General features: G+C 35.8%; 2 protein-coding genes across 2 annotated transcripts in view; one reads left to right on the forward strand and one right to left on the reverse strand.

The window, feature by feature from the left end:
• LOC114096450 (protein FRA10AC1) overlaps positions 1 to 6,525 on the forward strand; it is a 33,005-nt gene extending 26,480 nt beyond the window's left edge. The window contains exons 14-15 of the mRNA XM_027939962.2: positions 2,211 to 2,289; positions 4,808 to 6,525. Of these exons, the coding sequence (XP_027795763.2) occupies positions 2,211 to 2,289; positions 4,808 to 4,850 (122 nt within the window). The 3' untranslated portion in view covers positions 4,851 to 6,525. The remainder of the gene's footprint in view (positions 1 to 2,210; positions 2,290 to 4,807) is intronic.
• Positions 6,526 to 6,819: 294 nt separating this feature from the next.
• Pde6c (phosphodiesterase 6C) overlaps positions 6,820 to 18,863 on the reverse strand; it is a 48,757-nt gene continuing 36,713 nt past the window's right edge. Inside the window, exons 16-22 of the mRNA XM_027939977.3 lie at positions 13,882 to 13,982; positions 12,310 to 12,417; positions 12,160 to 12,223; positions 9,628 to 9,702; positions 9,433 to 9,516; positions 8,898 to 9,057; positions 6,820 to 6,884 (exon numbers count right to left, since the gene is read on the reverse strand). Coding sequence (XP_027795778.1) covers positions 6,820 to 6,884; positions 8,898 to 9,057; positions 9,433 to 9,516; positions 9,628 to 9,702; positions 12,160 to 12,223; positions 12,310 to 12,417; positions 13,882 to 13,982 — 657 coding nt within the window. The remainder of the gene's footprint in view (positions 6,885 to 8,897; positions 9,058 to 9,432; positions 9,517 to 9,627; positions 9,703 to 12,159; positions 12,224 to 12,309; positions 12,418 to 13,881; positions 13,983 to 18,863) is intronic.

Genomic DNA, 18,863 nt, shown 5'->3' on the forward strand with positions numbered 1-18,863 from the left:
GATTTGATAGTGTTGATACAAGAACATCATTTTGTATTGACCTTTCTTCCTATTATTTCCTTAGCAACAGTTCTCCCACCTCTGACAGGTTGTAGCAGTTATAGCAATGATTTGTAGTGACTGTCCCCCTTAGGGAACCAGAATATTTTCGATTAATCATGTTGTAAGGTATCTTAGAGGTTGTTTAGTCCAGTTTTGTAGACTTGCGTCTCTAAGGATATTTGGCTACTTTCAGTAGATGCTTTTCAAAGGGAGTTATTTTATAATATTATTCTAAACTGATTTTTTCCATAAAATTGGATTGTTAGGTATCAGAAAATTGGTGTAGGAAAGCTGGAATTTGGGAAGTACTCCTGGGAGGGAACTGGAAAACAGGTAGTAGTGGTAAGGCTTTTTGAAATTATTAGCTCCCCATTTTTAAAGACTTTGTAGGTTTTGTTTTCTTACATCTTAACAGAAACATCATAGTATTACTTTTGTTAGGCTTAAGTAGTTTTTCTGCACTTTATCTCATGTTGGTGAGTTTTTATAAAAATAGGAGTTGATGAATTTTATCTTCACATGGGCAGATTTGGTAATGGCCTCCAATAAAACAGGAATCTTTTACTCAAGACATTATAATTTTGTCATCATTTGTATGTAGATCACTAGAAATACAACAGTAGTCCCCAACTTCCCCCCACTTTTGCCATTTTTGTTAAAATTGGTGCCACAGTAGACTCAGGACCAAAGTTCAGATACACACATTGATTCAAGGACCAAAGTTCAATAGGCAAGAGAACCACCGTGGCAAATCAATACTGTTATATTTTTGTGTTGTGCTGAACTAAGAGACATTCTGTATTGACAGGCCAGATTTAAATTAGTAATTTCAATATTAACTCTTATAAGGTAATTATCTCTTGTAACATAGTTGTCTTTGATTTAGTTTCTTCTTGGTTATATAAAAGACAAGTTCAGATTTTTTTTTATAGAAAGCATATTTTTCTATTAGAACTAGTACCTCAAGAGTAGTTCTTGAGTAATGGTCATTATTGGAAAGGAATTATTTGTTAATGTGATTACTTTGTGGCATAAAGGTTTATTATCTAATAATACATTTCTCAGTATTTAACAATTTTTAGCAGATTGATTTGAAACATGTCCATTTTGTTACATTTTCAGAATAGAAGTGTCTTTATATACAAGAAATTTGGATGTTTAAAGTAGAAAGTAAAAGTATCCCAGGATCCTAGTAATATAATCACTGGAAAGTTTGGTTGATCCTTACATTACAAACTCAATATACATGTGTAAACTTACATTATATACATATAATAAGTATAAATGATTTTTTAACATAAATTAGATAATACTGTGCATATCTTCTGTAACTTTGAAAAAATTAATATAGCATAGATCTTTTTCCTTGGCAACACATACAAATGAGCTAAGGTTTTTGAACAGCTGTAAATATTCATTTAACCAATCTTAGTCCCTGATTGGTGGGGACTTAGGTTATCATGTTTTGTTGTTTTACAGTGTGCTTCTTCATACATATGTATCTGAGGTGCTTATTTATTTGAAGTAAACAATCGAATTCCTAAAAGCAACATTGCTGGTCAAAGGTTATGTGCTTTTAAACTGTTCTGTGTTGCCATATTTTCTTTAAGAAAAAAGATTACAGAATTTTTACTCTGAATGATTTAAGAATAACTGTTTCTTCACCAAAACAGGCTTCTTCTTCTAATTAGCATTAATTTAACTAAATGTCTTGACAATTATTTTTTCACAATTTAACTGGATATTTTATATACTAATTCAGTTCTTGAGGTATAGGTCCTAATATAAATATGCTCTCTCAGAATCTTAACTTTGATTTCTTTTTTGATGACCAAGAAAAAGAAGAAACTAAATCAATTATATTGCAAGAAAATTTTTCTTATAAGAGTTAATGTTGGAATTGCTATTCTAATGCAAAGTAACTTAGGGAAGTTTTTCATGAGACATTAATTCTTGGCCTTTTTGCTGAGACTCTGGTATTTGTCACATTATTTATTAATTAAAATAATTTATTGTACCTGGAAGAGTGAATTAAATTTCCAGAGAATCATATAAAAATTGAATTTGAATTTCAATTAAGTTCAACATTAATTTAATTGCATTGATGAGTAGTTCAAAATGTGTTTTAAATATAATACGTTTTTCAAAAATGTCTTTTAAATGAACAGGAAACTCTGATGAGGAAGAAAGTGTTTCCGAGTCTGAGCTCTGGAAGGGTCCACTACCAGAGACAGATGAAAAATCACAGTAAGTACTCATACTAATAGATAATACAGACCTATTTAACCATTTTAAGTAGCTATGACCACAGCCACTCTTGATAACAAGGAAAAAATTTAACATCATGAATGTCAGTTTAATACCAATGACTAGCTAGCCTGGTAAGAAGAAAGTTTTTTCCCAGCCATTGTTTATGGTCATAAATAGCCAATGTCTGTCTCTATCTTCCTCGTGGTGAATACACCTTTCATCAGCTCCTCCTAACAAATGGTCTGGTCTTTCCTTGGATTTCTTTAGAGAAGACTGTTTACCAACTTCCAGGGCAGTCTGTTCCATGTTACTGTGATTGTCAAAAATCCCTACTGAAGAACCCCTTAAAGATATATACAGGTGAAGAAGTAGACTTACCAACACCCACCTTAGCTCCCCAAAGATGGATAACTCAGTGCGTTTATTTCTACTATAGGTGGAAGAGGAAACACTGACTGAATATGGGCTGAAATATTGTCAGTTTTGTCATATATTGGGATGTTCACTGCTTGAATTTTATCTATTAGAAGGAGATAAGATACCATGTAGAGTTTAATGTGAAGATTAAATAGAATTAAGAAGATAACCACCTGGTACAAATAAATGTAATACATGCTCAATAAATTTTAGTCCCCGTTTTTCAGTCCCTAGCCATATTGGTTCATAAAAGAGATCTTGTTGAATCAACTATACTTTATTACTTTAAACTACTTATAAAATATTTTGCTGATTATATGGTATGTCCTCAGTGTGATAGAATTTAGGTGTGTTAGAGGTATTTAAGCAAAATTACTTTTTTTCTGTGGCAACCTTTTTTTCCCTCAAAGAATTCCCAAAGTATGATTATTATAGATCAAATTATTTAAAAAGCATTTGCTGTAAATAAAATATTGGTGTTCAATTTAAATGACTAACTAAACCTCTAACCATTTGTTGGTGGCACCTCTCCTTGAGGGGCTTTATAGCTGAGAATAGCAGAAAAGGTGTTTGCCTCAGCTCATCTCTTTGGGCAATAAAGAGACCTGAGTAAATCCCATGAAAGAAGGCTTTCATAATATAAAACTTTTATATATTCAACTCTTTTGACATTGAGCATCTAAGTCCATGTAGAGGTTTCACCAATTTCATATATATAATTTCTGTAGTTTTCTAACTATAGTTAGTACTGTTATTACTAGTGAAAAAATAGCATATGGAGAATATCAAATTGCAGATGATTCTTTAATCATTTCTATTTGATTCTGTAATTTTTCCTTTCAACTTGGACATATTTTTGTTGGCTTTATGCATTCTAAGTTATTTTAAACCAAATGATATGGTCCTATTAGACATATCTGATCTAAAAGATAATTTTTTAAAAGAGATCAGTAGGCTGATTTTTATTATCCATTTTATTCTGTGTTCCCAGAAGAAGAAAAACACCTATGTGTTCATTTAATCCTCACAACAACTCTTAAGTGGGAATAGAAATTATCTTTATTTTACAGATGTTAAAACCGAGTATAAAGAAGTAACTTGTTCACATAGCTAATGAATAACAGAGCTAGAACTATACAGGGTGCAATTTCAAATTCTGCTATTTCCACTGTCTCACACTGGCTCCTTGCACTCATATTTATTTAGTACTTTACATTTTTCATAGTATTTTTATACACTGAACTCTTAAGGGGGAACTCTTCTTTTGTTTGGGGCAGTACTAGAGATTGAATCCACAGCCTCATGCATGCTAGGCAAGCACCCTACCACTGTGCTACATCCCCAGCCCTGTAATCTAATTTCATATCTCCTTCCAGAGTTCTGTTCTTTGTTTTAGATATAAGATTCTTGGTCCAGGCCTGGTGCACACCTGTAATCTCAGTGACTCTGAAGGCTGAGGCAGGAGATTACAAGTTTAAGGCCAGCGTCAGCATCTTAGCAAGACCCTGTCTCAACATAAAGCATAGAAAGGGTTAAGAATGTATCTATAGCTCAGTAGTAGAGGATCCCTGAGTTCAATTCCCAGTATTGAAAAAAAAAAATTATTGCTACTAATACATAATATATTTACTGTTTTCAATATAATAAAATACTATAACCTATGCAAAATCTCCCTGGTTTTGGAAGTCTGCAACCTATAAGCAAAATCTCCCTGGTTTTGGAAGTAAGACAAGTATTTTTTTCCTTAAAAATAACTTTTTTTCATTCACTTTTTCAGCAGAATATAGTTTGAATTGAGAATGAACAGAGAAGGTATAAAGTAAATCAAAAAGTAAAGAGAAGCAGTGACATTTCAGAGTACTTTAAAGCAAAATCTTAGGTATTACATTTTGGGAGAGGTGTCAACTTGTAAATTATTTTAATTTTAATAAATTTGAGTATGGTTTCGGTTATTTTAGAAACTTAAGAATTACTCTGTGACCTATTCATGGAAATATTGATACATACAAGACTCAGTGTTTTTATTAATCTCATAATGTGTCTCCAAATAATTTTTTATTCTATTGGTTTTAATAACTATACTTTTTCTTTTAAACAGGGAAGAAGAATTTGATGAGTATTTTCAGGATTTGTTTCTGTGAGATGGGAGAGAGAAAGCCTGCATTCCTTAATGTGAAAATATACTTCAAAACTTCATAAAATTTTTATCTATAGGTTGCAGTTTGAGTGGTTGGTCTTTGGAAATAAAAATTCAGCCACTCTCAGGATGTCTAATGCTTCCTGAGTTCATTAGCAGACACACTTCCCATCAGATGCTCATCTGTAATTCTCTTTCATCCATAGCTCCTTGATATACATTTAAACATGAAATGATTGGCATGAAGTTGAAAACTAAGTAATTTAGTGTCTTACTGTAAAAGGGTTAATATCAGAAATTTTCCTTTTATTAAACAGTTGTTATTCATTAATTCCACAAGTATTTATCAGGCTTTTATTACATGTAAGGCACTGTGCTAGGCATTGCTGTAAAGAAACTGTCTAGGAAATAATTATGCAATCATTTCTGAACTTGTTAGAAAATAGTAAATTGGTGTTAGGTTTATTAATGTTAAATATCATGTGAAAGTTCCCTCATTTCTTGAAGGTATTGTTTTTTCATCTCACAACTTTACATTGAAATAAAAAGGAATTTTTATTTCTAAGAAAAATATTTAAAAGGTCCAAAAGTAAAATTATTAGAAGTGAAATATATGTAATTAAATATTCTTATTATAAAAATATAGTCCTATTCCTACAGAATTTAATGTTAATTGGAAAAATATCTAAATACCCTTTTAAAATAGATCCTTATATTTGGTAGTGCAAGTTTGAGTTTATGTATCAAGTTCAATGATAAATTTAGATTGTTACATAAAATTAAAATACTTAATCCATTCAACATAATGACAGATGATGAAAGTTCTTGTGTGTGTGTGTGTGTGTGTGTGTGTGTGTTGCTTGGGTTTGAATCCAGGGCCTTGTGCATGCAAGGTAAGCACTCTACCAACTGAGCTATATCCCTCTCCTATAAGTCCTATTTTAAGGAATATTTGAAAAGTGCTCCAAAATGATAGTTTAAACATTAATTCTCCTACATACCTATTTCACACTTTGCCTCAGTGCAGTCAGTGGACCCTTGGTCTGGAGGGTTTGAGATTATGCTTCCTTACAATTGCTCTGAAGCAGAGTTCATATATTTGGCAGACCTTCAGTGGTGGCACATTGCTACCCGCAGCTCAGTTTCTGGTGACTGAGAAGGGAAGTTATTTGAACTGACTTGGTGTCCAGGGGTTAAAACTTTAAAAATAAAGCTTAAAGAATAATTTCTTATGTGATCTTAGAAGTGGAGTCTCAACATTAAGTAATGGAAATAAGGAGTACATGGCAGTACTTACCCAAAGTGATGACTTATTATTTCTTATTTATACATATTGTATCATTCATTCTGATTATCATTCATTCATATTACTGGGTGCACCTTGTGCTAGAGCTGGTGTTCTTATAAGAAGAGGAAACTAGACATAAACACAGAGGGATGACTTTGAAGACACAGGGGAAACATGGCCAGCTACAGACCACGTTGAGAGGCCTCATGAGAAACCAACCTTGCCAACACCTCCTTGGTCTTGCACTTCTGGGTGGGTTCTGGCTTCTAGAATTGTGAGAAAATAAATTTCTGTTGTTTAAGCCACCCATTCTGTAAGTAAAAAGATCTGTGGTAGGTACTCTATTATTCAGCCTTAGCAAGTAAATATAATTAAAACTTTTTAAAACCTGTGACTAGTTTCAGGACCACATTTTTTTAAAGCAAATTGGTACCCAAAATGCACCTGTTTTTTGTCTTATTTTGCATTTTTGTTGAACTTTATTTCATCTTCAGGGTTTTCAAGCCAAAAATATATATTCTCTTGATACAAGTCGCAGGATAGTTTTTCTGTTGATCCTCTTAACTCTGTTTCTTGATGATTTGCTGAATGAAATTTACTGAAGTTTTTTGTATTTTTTTTTTAATGTTTTCTGTTTTTCTTCAAAACTAAGATGATGTCTGAAGTTTAGACCAGTTGGATTATTTTACAACATTAAGCATGTTTTGGACTTTTTGTCATCAACACCACCACCGCCTGAATCCTCAGCAACTAGTAAGAAATAAGAAAAGCAATATTATTGTAAGAATTAATGTAACTATAGAAATCTCATGATATTCTCTCTTATCAACTTTATAGCCTAATTAATAATATTAATCTATAGCAAGTACTGTGGGTTTCAACATTTGAAAACATTTTGATTCACAGTTGGTTCATTTAAAAAATATAATCTGACAAGTGGTTAACCAATTAATATCAGTTTCTCATTGAGGTTATTTAATGTGGGAATTTACTTGATGCACAAAAGTTGATAACCAAGGAATACAAAATAATATTCTTAGTCTACAAACAATTCAGTGTGTACTAGAAAAAATTCAGAAGTTAATTTTTATGTAAGTAAAAAGATCTGTTTCTAGTATACTGAATAATAAAATGTCAGGAGCCTCTTAAAGGACCTGATTGTCTCTTCATCATAATGTTGGGATAAAGGGAAAATTTAATAATACTAAGGAATACTCACTTTCCAAGAGCTTGGTAAAAATCACATATTTTTGAAGTGCAAGTCAGATTTTCCTGCTTTCCTGTCAGAACCCCTCTATTGACAATAGTCCTCAGCAGGCCCCAGGCAGTCTGCTCTCTGGTAGCCCCTGAACTACTAACTTCATCTAATGCCGTAGCTTCCTTCTCTCTAGACTCCAGCCATACCAGTTTTTAAGTTCTTCAATTACACTGGGCTTATTCGCATTTCAACATCTTTTTCTTTTTCTTTTTTTTTTTTTTAACGTGGTACTGAGGATCGAACCCAGGGTCTCACATGTGCAAGGCGAGCGCTCTACCCCTGAGCCACAACCCCAGCCCAATTTATTTTTATGTGGTGCTGAGGATCGAACCTACTGCCTCTACCACTGAGCTACAGCCCCAGCCCTCAACATCTTTTTCTTAATGTTCAGTGTTTTCACTTCTCCTTTTTGTGTGAGCCAAGTTTACTGTCTTAAGATCTTGGCATATGCATCCACATACACACCCATACTCTCTCTGAGGCTTGTAATCAGCACATTGATTATGCATTGATTGCTTAATGTGTAGCTCCCCCCCCCCCCCCATCACCACTCCATTGTAACTCTTGGAGATAAGGAGGACAATTTTTCCCCAAGGCTTGCCTGACTTGGTTCCTTGATACTCAATGAATACATCAGTGAAAGCATATGGAGAGTCAGGAACTTTTTATTTTGTTGAAGGATGGCCCCCTAAATTTGTTAAGGAAAATATCCTCTGTAAATTGATTAAAATGGCACCAAATGTAACCATCTAAAGGAAGTTTATCTTTCAGGGTGTTTCCATGTGGATTATTGTCAATCAGAATTCTTTACAAAACCTTTAGAATGCTAAACTTGGAAGACAGAAATTAGCATTCCACTTTCAAGATGACATTTCAGTCATTTGATGAACTAACAGTTGCACCTAAGCACTATAACAGGCTTTCTGAATGTTAAATCTAATGAATGACTATATGAGTAGAATTTCAGGCCAGGTGAAACAGTACCATGTGGATACATCTGGGAAACAAAAATATGGGGGAGTGTCCTTTAAGTCACCCCCTTTGGCCAGCTTTACATATAGGACTTCCTTAAGTTGGGCATCTTCTAAGCCACCTTAGGTAGAGAACATGAACCTCAGAAAGGTTAAGCAAGTTGCCCAGAATCTTCATAGCTAATGGGGTACACCAGTCTAAAGCTGTATTCTCATGTATCCCTGATATCCCAGACTCTGGTTTTGATACTGTTCTTACAGTCTTGCAGAGGTGCCTCAGGAGCCACCTTCTAGAGGGACAAAGACACCTAGCTTCAACCTCTACTTCAGTTTATTCCTGTCAAATCTATATAGAATTACACATAAGATCTTTTTGAAGGATGTTAGGGGTTGGGGTCTGAAAACCACTAATTACCAGTCTGCATCAGGAAAGCAGGACTCATTTTACATTTACTGTTTGTTTTTGTCATGTGACATTCAGCTCACCCTGACCTCTGGCTTCTTTGTAAGGAGCAAAAGCAGAATCCATCTCACCTTGTGCTACTACCACTTCTCCTTCTTCCTGCTTTTTCATCTCCTCTTCAATTTCCTTCATCTTTGCATCATATTCGTCAGCAAGAGATTTCCATTCCACTCTGTTGTTCTGAAGGCCATTCAGCATGGGTGTGATTTCTTTGTGAAACCGTGAGAACTCCTAAAGAAAATTTTAGGTTGGAAAGTTGAGTTTTGGTATTTTTCACATGCAGAGGAGCTGTAAGGCGCTGTGCAGTGCTCAGATCTGTTGGGATGAGCGTAACTAAGTGCCTCTGAGGCTTGGGACTGGGAGGTACAGTCCTTCCTGCCTGCTCAGGAGGTCTGCTCAAGTGGTTCACATCTGAGTCCTCACACTTTTTATTCCACCCTGAATGACATTAGGGTCACATCTCAAAATTACTATGGAGAACAGTGACACCCCTAATGGCTTTCCTCTGAGGGAGTGGGTGGGTGGACTTTTGCTGCTGTTATAATTGAAGAGAAAAATTCTCATCTAAGAGATTATATGGCTCATTCAAATAATTGGTTTACTTACCTTATATACAAAAGTACAAACAAAATCAATAAATCCAACTTGAAGTTTAGGTAGTTCATCTTTTTTGTTTCTGTCCATCATAGGCTAGAAAGAGAAATAAATCCTTTTAAGATAATTTCCCTATATTTAATGAACAAAATAGACTGATTCATACTAATTTTTACTAAGTAATGCATTTTATTCCAAGGTCTTTACAATAGGTTGTTGCTGCAGCACTGTTCTCTCCAGATCTCCTTGTTCCCAGAATTCATTTGCAACCAGAAGTGCTACCTGCAAAGGAGAAAGGCTTGGTTCACTACATCCACTTATTAAGAGAGAACTTGCATTTTATTAGCATGAGTGACATTGAAGGGTGGTATCTACAGTCATTGCTTGAGATGTCAAACCCTAAAGCTATTAAGTTTTAAAAAGATGTACAGATTATATTGAAATAGGAAGGAGAGAAGTTTTTACTTGAATATTCTAGACTAATTCTGGGTTTGTATTGCTACTCCTTCTCAGCAATAAAGAATGGGATTGAGAGGACGTTTAGTTCCATAAAACATGTTACAAGTGCAACATTTCTCAGTTCCTCTTTGTTTTGGTTATCTAGAAGCATCTAGCACATTTCTTTGTACATGGACACATGCACAGATAGTGTGAGGGCATTCAAGATGGGTTAATTTATATCACAAAAAATATTGCCAGGCAATATTTTTATTGTGTGGTGGCACACGCCTGTAATTCCAACGGCTTGGAAGGCTGAGGCAGGAGGATCATAAGTTCAAAGCGAGCCTCAGCAACGGCGGGATGCTAAGCAACTGAGTGAGTCCCTGTCTCTAAATAAAATACAAAATAGGGCTGGGGATGTGGCCCAGTGGTTGAGTGCCCCCGAGTTCAATCCCTGCTGCCAAAAAATAAAATATTACCATATTACACTGTGTTACACTGGCATGGTCCAGGCTTGTGAGAAGGATAAGTGAACTTTTTCTTTCTGATGTGGGGAGTCTAGTGAAAATAGACATGTGATCTATTTGGGAAGTGCTGTGGATCAAGGAAAGGAGGAAAGAAGTTCCATGAAGGGTTGCATTTATGGTAAGTACAGTAGTTTGCCAGTAAAGAAGAGGGAAAGTCTGTGCAGGAGTAAATGGACTGTCCCCAGCTTATGTGAATAGGAGCTTAGTGTGTGATGCTATGGGAGAGAGTGACGGAAATGCATCTGGGAGTGTGAGTTCTGGACAGGTGGTGACAGGCCCAGTGCTTGTATAAGTCTTGTCAGGGGAAGTGGACTTAAAAGAGGCTGGAAACCTCTGGCGATGGGGAATGGGCTGGGGAGTTAATCAGGATAGGTGGGAAGCTGCCACTAAAATTCTGATCAAAGCTTGGATAAAAGTCTTCACCAAGGCAAAAGCAAGTGGGACAGACAAATGATCAAATGATCATGAAATGAAGGAGATAAACTCAAGTATAGCCCAAGGTTTCCAGCCCAGTCATTGCAGATAGGGTGTGAGAGGAAGAGCAGGCACTTCAGGGTGAGTAAGCACTTGGCTTTGGACTTGATGATGATGGAGTTCAGAGGACACCACTCCCAAAATTTAAGAATTTAAGAAAATCACAGGAGCAGAAGGCTCACCTTTGAAGCCTTTCTCCCCAGAAGCCAGTCATAAAACCTAGGAAGGATTGTTTGACCTTACCTAAAACCAATTGTAAGACTCTTATTCAAGAGGTGACCCCTATCCCTGGAGGAGAGAAGCCTAAGACAGAGATGCCAAGGAGAACCTGAACAAATCAGCTTTGCTGTTTCCAATTCTTTACCATTAGACCCTCTTTCTCTGTGACTGCTTCTTCGCCAAGCCTAGCATAAAAATACACAAATGCAATTGTTTCTTGGGATCTTTTTTCCTTCCCCTACCCCTGTGGTATTAGGGATGGAACCCAGAGCCTCACCCATGAGAGGCAAGCCCTCTACCACTGAGCTATACACCAGACCCTTTATTTCTTTACAGTAAAGCCTCTTGTGTCACACTTAAATACATCTATATGCTTTTCTTTTGTTAATCTGTCTTTTGCTACAGGGGCCTCAGCCATTAACTTAGGATGGGTAAGGAACAGATTTTTCCTCCCATGAGTTCCAATTACTCTACAGGTAGAATCCACATCTATAGTTGAACCAGGTCATTCTGGCCTCTCTTCTGCTTGAGGTTTTTTTCCTAGAAGTAACTGAAGGAAAAGAAGTTTCTTCCATCCAATTAGTAAGTAAGTAGTCAACTGTTGCCTCCACACCTCTCACTCCACACATGGGCAACAACAACCTTAAACCAGCACCTCAACTAGTGCCCTTTGGGTAACTGACAGCACATTGAAGAAGAGGTTGTAAGAGCAAAACCACCCTTAGCAGCGGACAGCTTGAATGATACCCTGGTCTTGTTCTCACTTGTCTCCTCAACTGAAAACTCAGACCTCCTCTGAATAAGTTTACAAAAGTTTTTTACAACCTGTTCAGTGATAAGGAATTATTAAAGAAGCAGCTTCTTTCCAAAGTTTCCTCCATTTGCCTTATCCTGGGGCCTGATCAAAGCATCTGTTGACTTACTGGTATTTATAATTTGTCAGAATAGAATTCTTGGGTTGCAAGATATCTTCATGTGGACTTTTATGTGGGATCTAGACTGCACCTGAGTGTGAGCAGTGGAAAAAAAAAAAAAAAAAACCCTAGAGCAACAAGAGCCATAGTGCAACTGGACTTGCCTGGCTTTGTACCTCCCAGGGCTTGGTGATAGCCGAGAGGTCACATGCTGTCATCATCATTGCCCTTAGGAAGAAAAAAAAATTGTTAAATAGAAAAAGACACAAACTACTTTCTTCCCCCCAAAGGAAAATACCATTCTGACCACTCACATAATGATCTCCTTCTTGGTTGGGTCAATGGTTACATACTTGATGGCCTCCTCCTCAGTTTGCATTTGCTCACAGGCATCCACAATCTTTTGAAACATGGTTCTCTTCCTAGAAAATAATTTTACCATATAAAGGCAGAGCAAAAGGTGTCTCAAATGTATGTTTCTCATATTTCACGTTCCCACTTTGCATCAGGATATCCACATAGCAGAAGTCAAGAGGCCAGGGGATAAGGGAACAGGCAATGGCTGCCTAATTTTGTCATAGAAAGGGCTTAAGAGAAAAAGCACAAATCAAAAAGTGGGAAAAAAACCAGGTAACACTGAATACATTAAAACTAAAAGTTACAAATGGGAACAGAGACCATAACAGAGAGGGCACAGACTGTGATAAGGTATCACAAGACAAAGCCAACAAAAAATCAGAACCCCAAGCACATAGATGCTAAGACTCATTGGTAACAAGGAAATACAAAATTAAACAGTAAAATATCATCTCACACTCAATAGATTAACAAAATAAAATGCAAGTGTGCACAGATCCAGAGTGTTCTGGATATGGATTGCAGGAACTTTTGTACACTGCTGCTGGGAACATCAATCAGCCCGACTGCTCAAGAGTACAGCTTTGCAAAGTGGCACAGCATTGAACATAGGCAAACCTTACAGCATTACCACTGCTGGGCATGTATTTTAGAGAAGCTCTCATATGTGCATAAGGATATACAGCATCACATTTTAGGCAATGGTGAAAAATTGGAAACCATCTCCATTGCATCCCTAATATTCTTTTTCCTCTTTGAAAAATGAGATCAGAGGCAAATGTGGCAAAAAGAAACATGGTTGAATTTGGGTTGTGAACATTTATATTTAAGAATATATTAAGAATTTATTTTCAAGTCTGAACTATTTAATAGTTAAATTTTTAATTAAGAAGGATCAGAAAGGCAAAATTGAATATATGGATCCCATAACTGACTCACTGTTATCATCAGTGTTCACTAACAACTTCATATTTCACTTATGAGAAACTGTGGAGATGCTTAGGGTATCTGGTCTCCTTGGTAATGTCATTGTTACATACAGGCTGGCCCTCTGCTGCCTATAACTCAGTTTTGTGAGGTTGGCTCATGTGTGCCACAATCACTAAGACTGTTCAGCTCCTAGACTCCGAAAGGATCAAATTTCTGAGCTGGAAACACTGAATACCAGATTCTGGACCATGGTGAATTCACCAAGACAAAAGGCCACCTCATGAGGTTGACATTCCTGTGCTGGCAACCTGCAAACTTCACAGCATATTCTTTAGTTCAAACTTCTTCAGATAACAAGCAACTTAACATGAGGGGGAGTGTAAGTTTTTAAAAGATATTTCCAGGTTTCTAGTAAATTCTCTATCAGGCACCTGTCTTGAGGATATTCTAATTGACATTCCAAAAGAAAAATAAACAAATTTGCATGCATGCATGTGAAAAAATGCATCTTACCTTTAAATGCAGCAGATAATTCTTGGAAAGCAGAACTATACAGCGTTTAAGAGCAATCTATGGTACAGGTGTGAGTGTGTACTTACTTGAAATACAAAGCCAGGTCAGTTGCTATTATTGCAACCTCAAACAAATGAATAACTGTTTCATACTGACGCTTGTTTAGGTTCTGGAAGATGTTTAAACTCTGTAAAATGAAAATAAATTCACAATAAAGTGCAATCATTAATTTGCCTTTGGTCCAACAAATCAAAATATGCTTAACAAGAAGCAAGTCTCAGTTTTGCTTCCAGTTTTTATCTGGATTAAGTAAACCTCTCTACTGTACTTTAAGGGAATTTAAATTATAACAGTATATATTGTTAGCAAATATTCATTCAGGTATTCAATGTTGTAAGTTTTCAGTATATAAAAAAGTGTCTTCTTCCAAGACTATTTTTTAAAAATAACAGTAGATTTAGAATGGGCTTATATTAATTAAGGCATTTTAATAAAGAATTCCTGGGAGAGGTTTAATGGTTAAACATGTTGGATAATCTACCAGATAATCTTAGAGTGATTATAGGAAGCATTGGTCTTTCAGAAACTACAAATTCCACTAATACTCATGTGAATGTAGGAAAAAATAATGAGATCCTCCCATTTGTTCTTAAAATGTTTTCTTGCAATAATATTTTATAAAAACTTAACTAGATTTTTCTTCAAAGAGTTTTTCATTGATAATTATGTGCCTCAGCTTCATTTCTTTCTTTTCAAGAAAACCAGAGTATAAAACTTGGGGTGGTTATTAAAAGCCTTGATATTTCAAATGAACTGTTGTAGTCAGACAGGCTGAAAGACAGGTGAATGGGGCTTAGCAAATGAAATTGAGAGTGACAAAATCCAGAAAAATTCCACTGGGAGAAAAGAAGAGATAGTCTGATAAGCTATGTAGAGAAAGAGGCAGCATAATATTGAAAAGAATGCTGTATTACATACCACATAATAATAACAACAAATGGTTCTTACTATCTACCAGGTTATCATTTTGTGAAAACTTTTAATCTCCTCACAGCAAATCATAACACAAAAAAGTTAAGTAACTTACTTAAGGTGAAACAGCTGGAATAAGTCAGCCCTGGTGTCTAACCCAGTGCAGCTTGCCTGCAGAGTTTATGCCTTCAGTCTCGACCCTATGCCACCTCTCAACCAGGAGTGCTGGGTCAGTTCCTGGCTTCACCACTTGGTAGTTGTATAATCCTGGACATTGTCATTACTGTCTGTGAGAATTTGTTTCTCAAATGGGAATGGTAACAGCAGCCCTACCTTGCTGCCTAGCACTTGGTCTATGCTCAATAATGATCTGTTGTCTCAAATGAAACGAAAACTGGGAATGCATTTTCAAAATGGAAATTGCTGTAAAACTAAAAAATTTTTGTAGCTTTATTATTGTTACATAAAGTTTTGAGCCTAGCTCTAGGTTAACATAGAACTGCTAACCCAAGACCAAGTGTGGCTCTCATTGATTCCAAGAGATTGAAATAATAGAAAGCAATGATTCATCAGAGCTCAAGTTTTACACACTATACTATTCAATATATAAATCTGCACTTATGTAATCTTTTTATAACATCTATAACAAGAGGTATTTTTCCAAAGCATGTGTAATAGAAAGTAAAACTGATTTTTTTTGTTGTTAAAACAATGAATTCACCATAGCAACTTTAGTCTTTTTATATTGAGAGTAAAGCAATGGCTATTAACCACTCCAAATTACAATAAATAAAAATAAAAATTGTCTGAATTATAATCAATTTCTTACTTAGGACAGTTCACAGCAGCCCCATTGAGCATATTTATTCCAGAATCTCTGAACTAAATCTTGTGAATTAAGTTATTTTCAATCTGGTCTGCACTGGCCAGGGACAGGGAAAGGAAGATGGAGCATTTGTCACTTAATCCCACTTAATCTGCTCCCGATTCTCATAGAATGGTGGTCTCCCCTTTGGACCGGTGGTGATCCAGTGGCACATTTGCATTGGCAGGTAGTGACCTGCCTGTACTTTTTCGCAGATGTACAATGCTATGTTCCAAAATTAGTGTGTCTTTGTGTGATTCAGACACATTCCTCTGGAGACTCAAAACATTTAAAGTCAACCTTCATTGCTGTACTTGCCAAAGGGGGAAAAAAAAGAGAATGTCAGAGAAAGTGTGAAAATGCCTTACACTCTTAGATAAACTAATATATGCAGTACATGAAATCCTTTTTAAAAGCCAGACTGCTGAATTCAAATGAACAATCCCCTCAGACAGAAACTTCCTGTTTCTACCAAGTGTCAGGTGGTAGAGTCCAGAACATACCACCATTAACCAGATAGATCCATATTTATTGTGCAATAATCATTTTAGTGCATGTTGTTTATATTTATAAACCTGAACACCTGATTCAATGTGATAAGAACACATGTGTGTGAAAGAAAAAGCCACATTTTAAGGGAGAGAGAGAAATGAATAGGACTAATGCTGTCCTGCTGCATTCAGGTCAAATCTTTTCCCAATCCAAAATAACAAGACAGTAATATTAAAATTGATAGATTATTGAACATTCTTTTGCTTTCCAAAATATATCAATACTAAATTTTAAAATTTTGGTATAAGAGGAATAGGTTTATATCCAACTCTTGATTGCTGCCTCCTTCTATGTATAGAACATAGTACACTCAAATTTCACTCTTTTTTCCATCTCACTCATCCTTGCTTTTATCTGAAAACTCATATTTTTAATTGAGAAAATTAATATTTTCCTAATTCTACATTCTTTTATATTTTCTTCCTTCCTTGAACCTGAGGTTTTTAAAAGAACAGCTTCTAATTGGTATTTTTTTAAACAAATATTTTTAGTTGTCAATGGACCTTTATTTTATTTATTTATATGCAGGGCTGAGAATTGAACCCAGTGCCTCCCACATGCTAGGCACACGAGCTACCACATAACTCCAGCCCCTAATTGGTATTTCTTTTTAAGTTGTGGTTATAGATTCATATAGAAGATCCTATTTCTGTTCTCATGTTAGTTGCTAGGATGCTCTTGGCCAAACCTGTGGCTGATGTTTAATAAATGTTTGGACCTCATTGTATACACTTGGGGTTCAGTGTGTGAAGACAAATGGGAATAAAAAGAAGGGAGAGGGGATGGGGAAAAGAATGAATGGAATGAGTTTGACATAATTTTCCTATGTACGTATATGAATACACCAGAGTAAATCTCACCATCATGTACATCCACAAGAAAGGGGTCCTATTTAGAAATAGATAGTCCATGCTTGTGTAATTGCATCGAGTGAATTCTACTGTCATATTTAACTAAAAAAGAACCAAAGTTTTTTTTAAAAAGAATGCATTGGTGAAAGTGTTTGAGGCAACAAACTGGAAGCTGAGGATTTCCCCCAGCTGCTCCTGCCTCTTCCCTGCAGTATTCCGCAGCAGATCTGGCTACATTCAGAGATGAGTAATTTTCAAAATGGAACAAGTCATCTGCAGCACATAGCAGCACACAATTGTAATCCCAGTGGTGGGGGAGGCTGAGGCAGGAGGATCACAAATTCAAAGCCAGCATCAGCAATGGGGAGACACTAAGCAACTGAGAGAGACCCTGTCTCTAAATAAAATACAAAATAGGGCTGGGAATGTGGCTTAGTGATTGAGGGCCCCTGAGTTCAATCCCCAGTACAAAAAAAACAAAAACAAAAACAAAAACCTACATAGTGCAATTCCAACAAAATACCAACAGGTTATATATGTGTTTTTATAAATTGACAAATGAATTCTAGAATTCCACATGGAAATGCAAAGGATCAATGGGTACTGGACCATAAAGTTGAATTAAGTTGACAGCAGAAATGATAAAGCAAAACATAAATTTTATAGCTACTGATGATGGTAAAAAATTCAAATGATAATAAATTCCTTGTAAAACGGAGGTGAAGATGTGGGGAAAGTTTAAGCATCTTATCTGCTTCACATTTTATAGCAGGGAGTTATTAGATACTATAAAGTTGACACATATTGTTTAAAAATAAACACTTATATGCTCAGATATCTATCTTCCATAACTTTTCACTGACATTTGTTGTTCACTTTAGAGGGGTCTTTAAGAACTAACATCTCTTGTGATAATGACACAATCACGTGAAATTCTGCATTTCCTTCCATCTCTAAAATGTTTCTGATATATTCAAGTAAATCATTGAGTGCCTTTTATTTCTTATTGTTTAAATTTTTGTGGTGCTGGGGATTGAACCCGGGGCTTCACACACGCTAGCTCTACCACTGAGCTACAGCCCCAGTCCAATGCCTTTTATTTAAGATTAATGGAATTCTACTGAGCAATGAAAAGGAAGGAATCACTAACAAGAGCATGGATGAATTTTAAAATTATATTCTGCATGAAAGAAGCCAGCATGAAAGAGAGCTTATTGTATGATTGTACTTGTTAAAATCCAGAACATGCAAACAAATCCATAGGGACTGAAAGCATTTCAGTGGTCAGCTGGGGCTGGGAGAGGAGAGAGGCCTGAGCAATCATCTGGGGAGACAGGAACATTCTGTATCTTGATTGTGGTGGTGGTTTTCCAGGTGTATAAAATGGTAAAAACTCAGAACTGTACATTTTAAAGGGAAGCGCGCGCGTGCGCGTGTGTGTGTTTATTTAATAAAGTTGATTTAAAAAATAACTCAAAAAATAGTTTGTGGTGTGATTTTTGTTTTTGAAAAATTGTTTCTCTCCATGCTGCCTGCATATAGTCACAGGGTGACTGCAATCAAATTATTTAAATGTTAATGAAGTATCTGTTTCTGGATGGAGGGATTTGAAGTGTTGTTTTTTCTTTCTATATTTGTCTTTGAGTTTTTCCCTATGGCTTGAATTTTTATAGTGGGCATACATAGTTTTTATAATAGCTCTGAAATCATTAGTTTAAAAAATACAGGAGATGTGGTATTCCATCCCCTCTCCCACACATACACCGAGCATTTCGCTGAAACATAATATAAAGACAAGGGCACCAAAGGAAGACAGGGGGGCTGTTCC

Source organism: Marmota flaviventris, chromosome 4 (genome assembly GCF_047511675.1).
Source record: "Marmota flaviventris isolate mMarFla1 chromosome 4, mMarFla1.hap1, whole genome shotgun sequence".
Classification (NCBI taxonomy): Eukaryota; Metazoa; Chordata; class Mammalia; order Rodentia; family Sciuridae; genus Marmota; species Marmota flaviventris.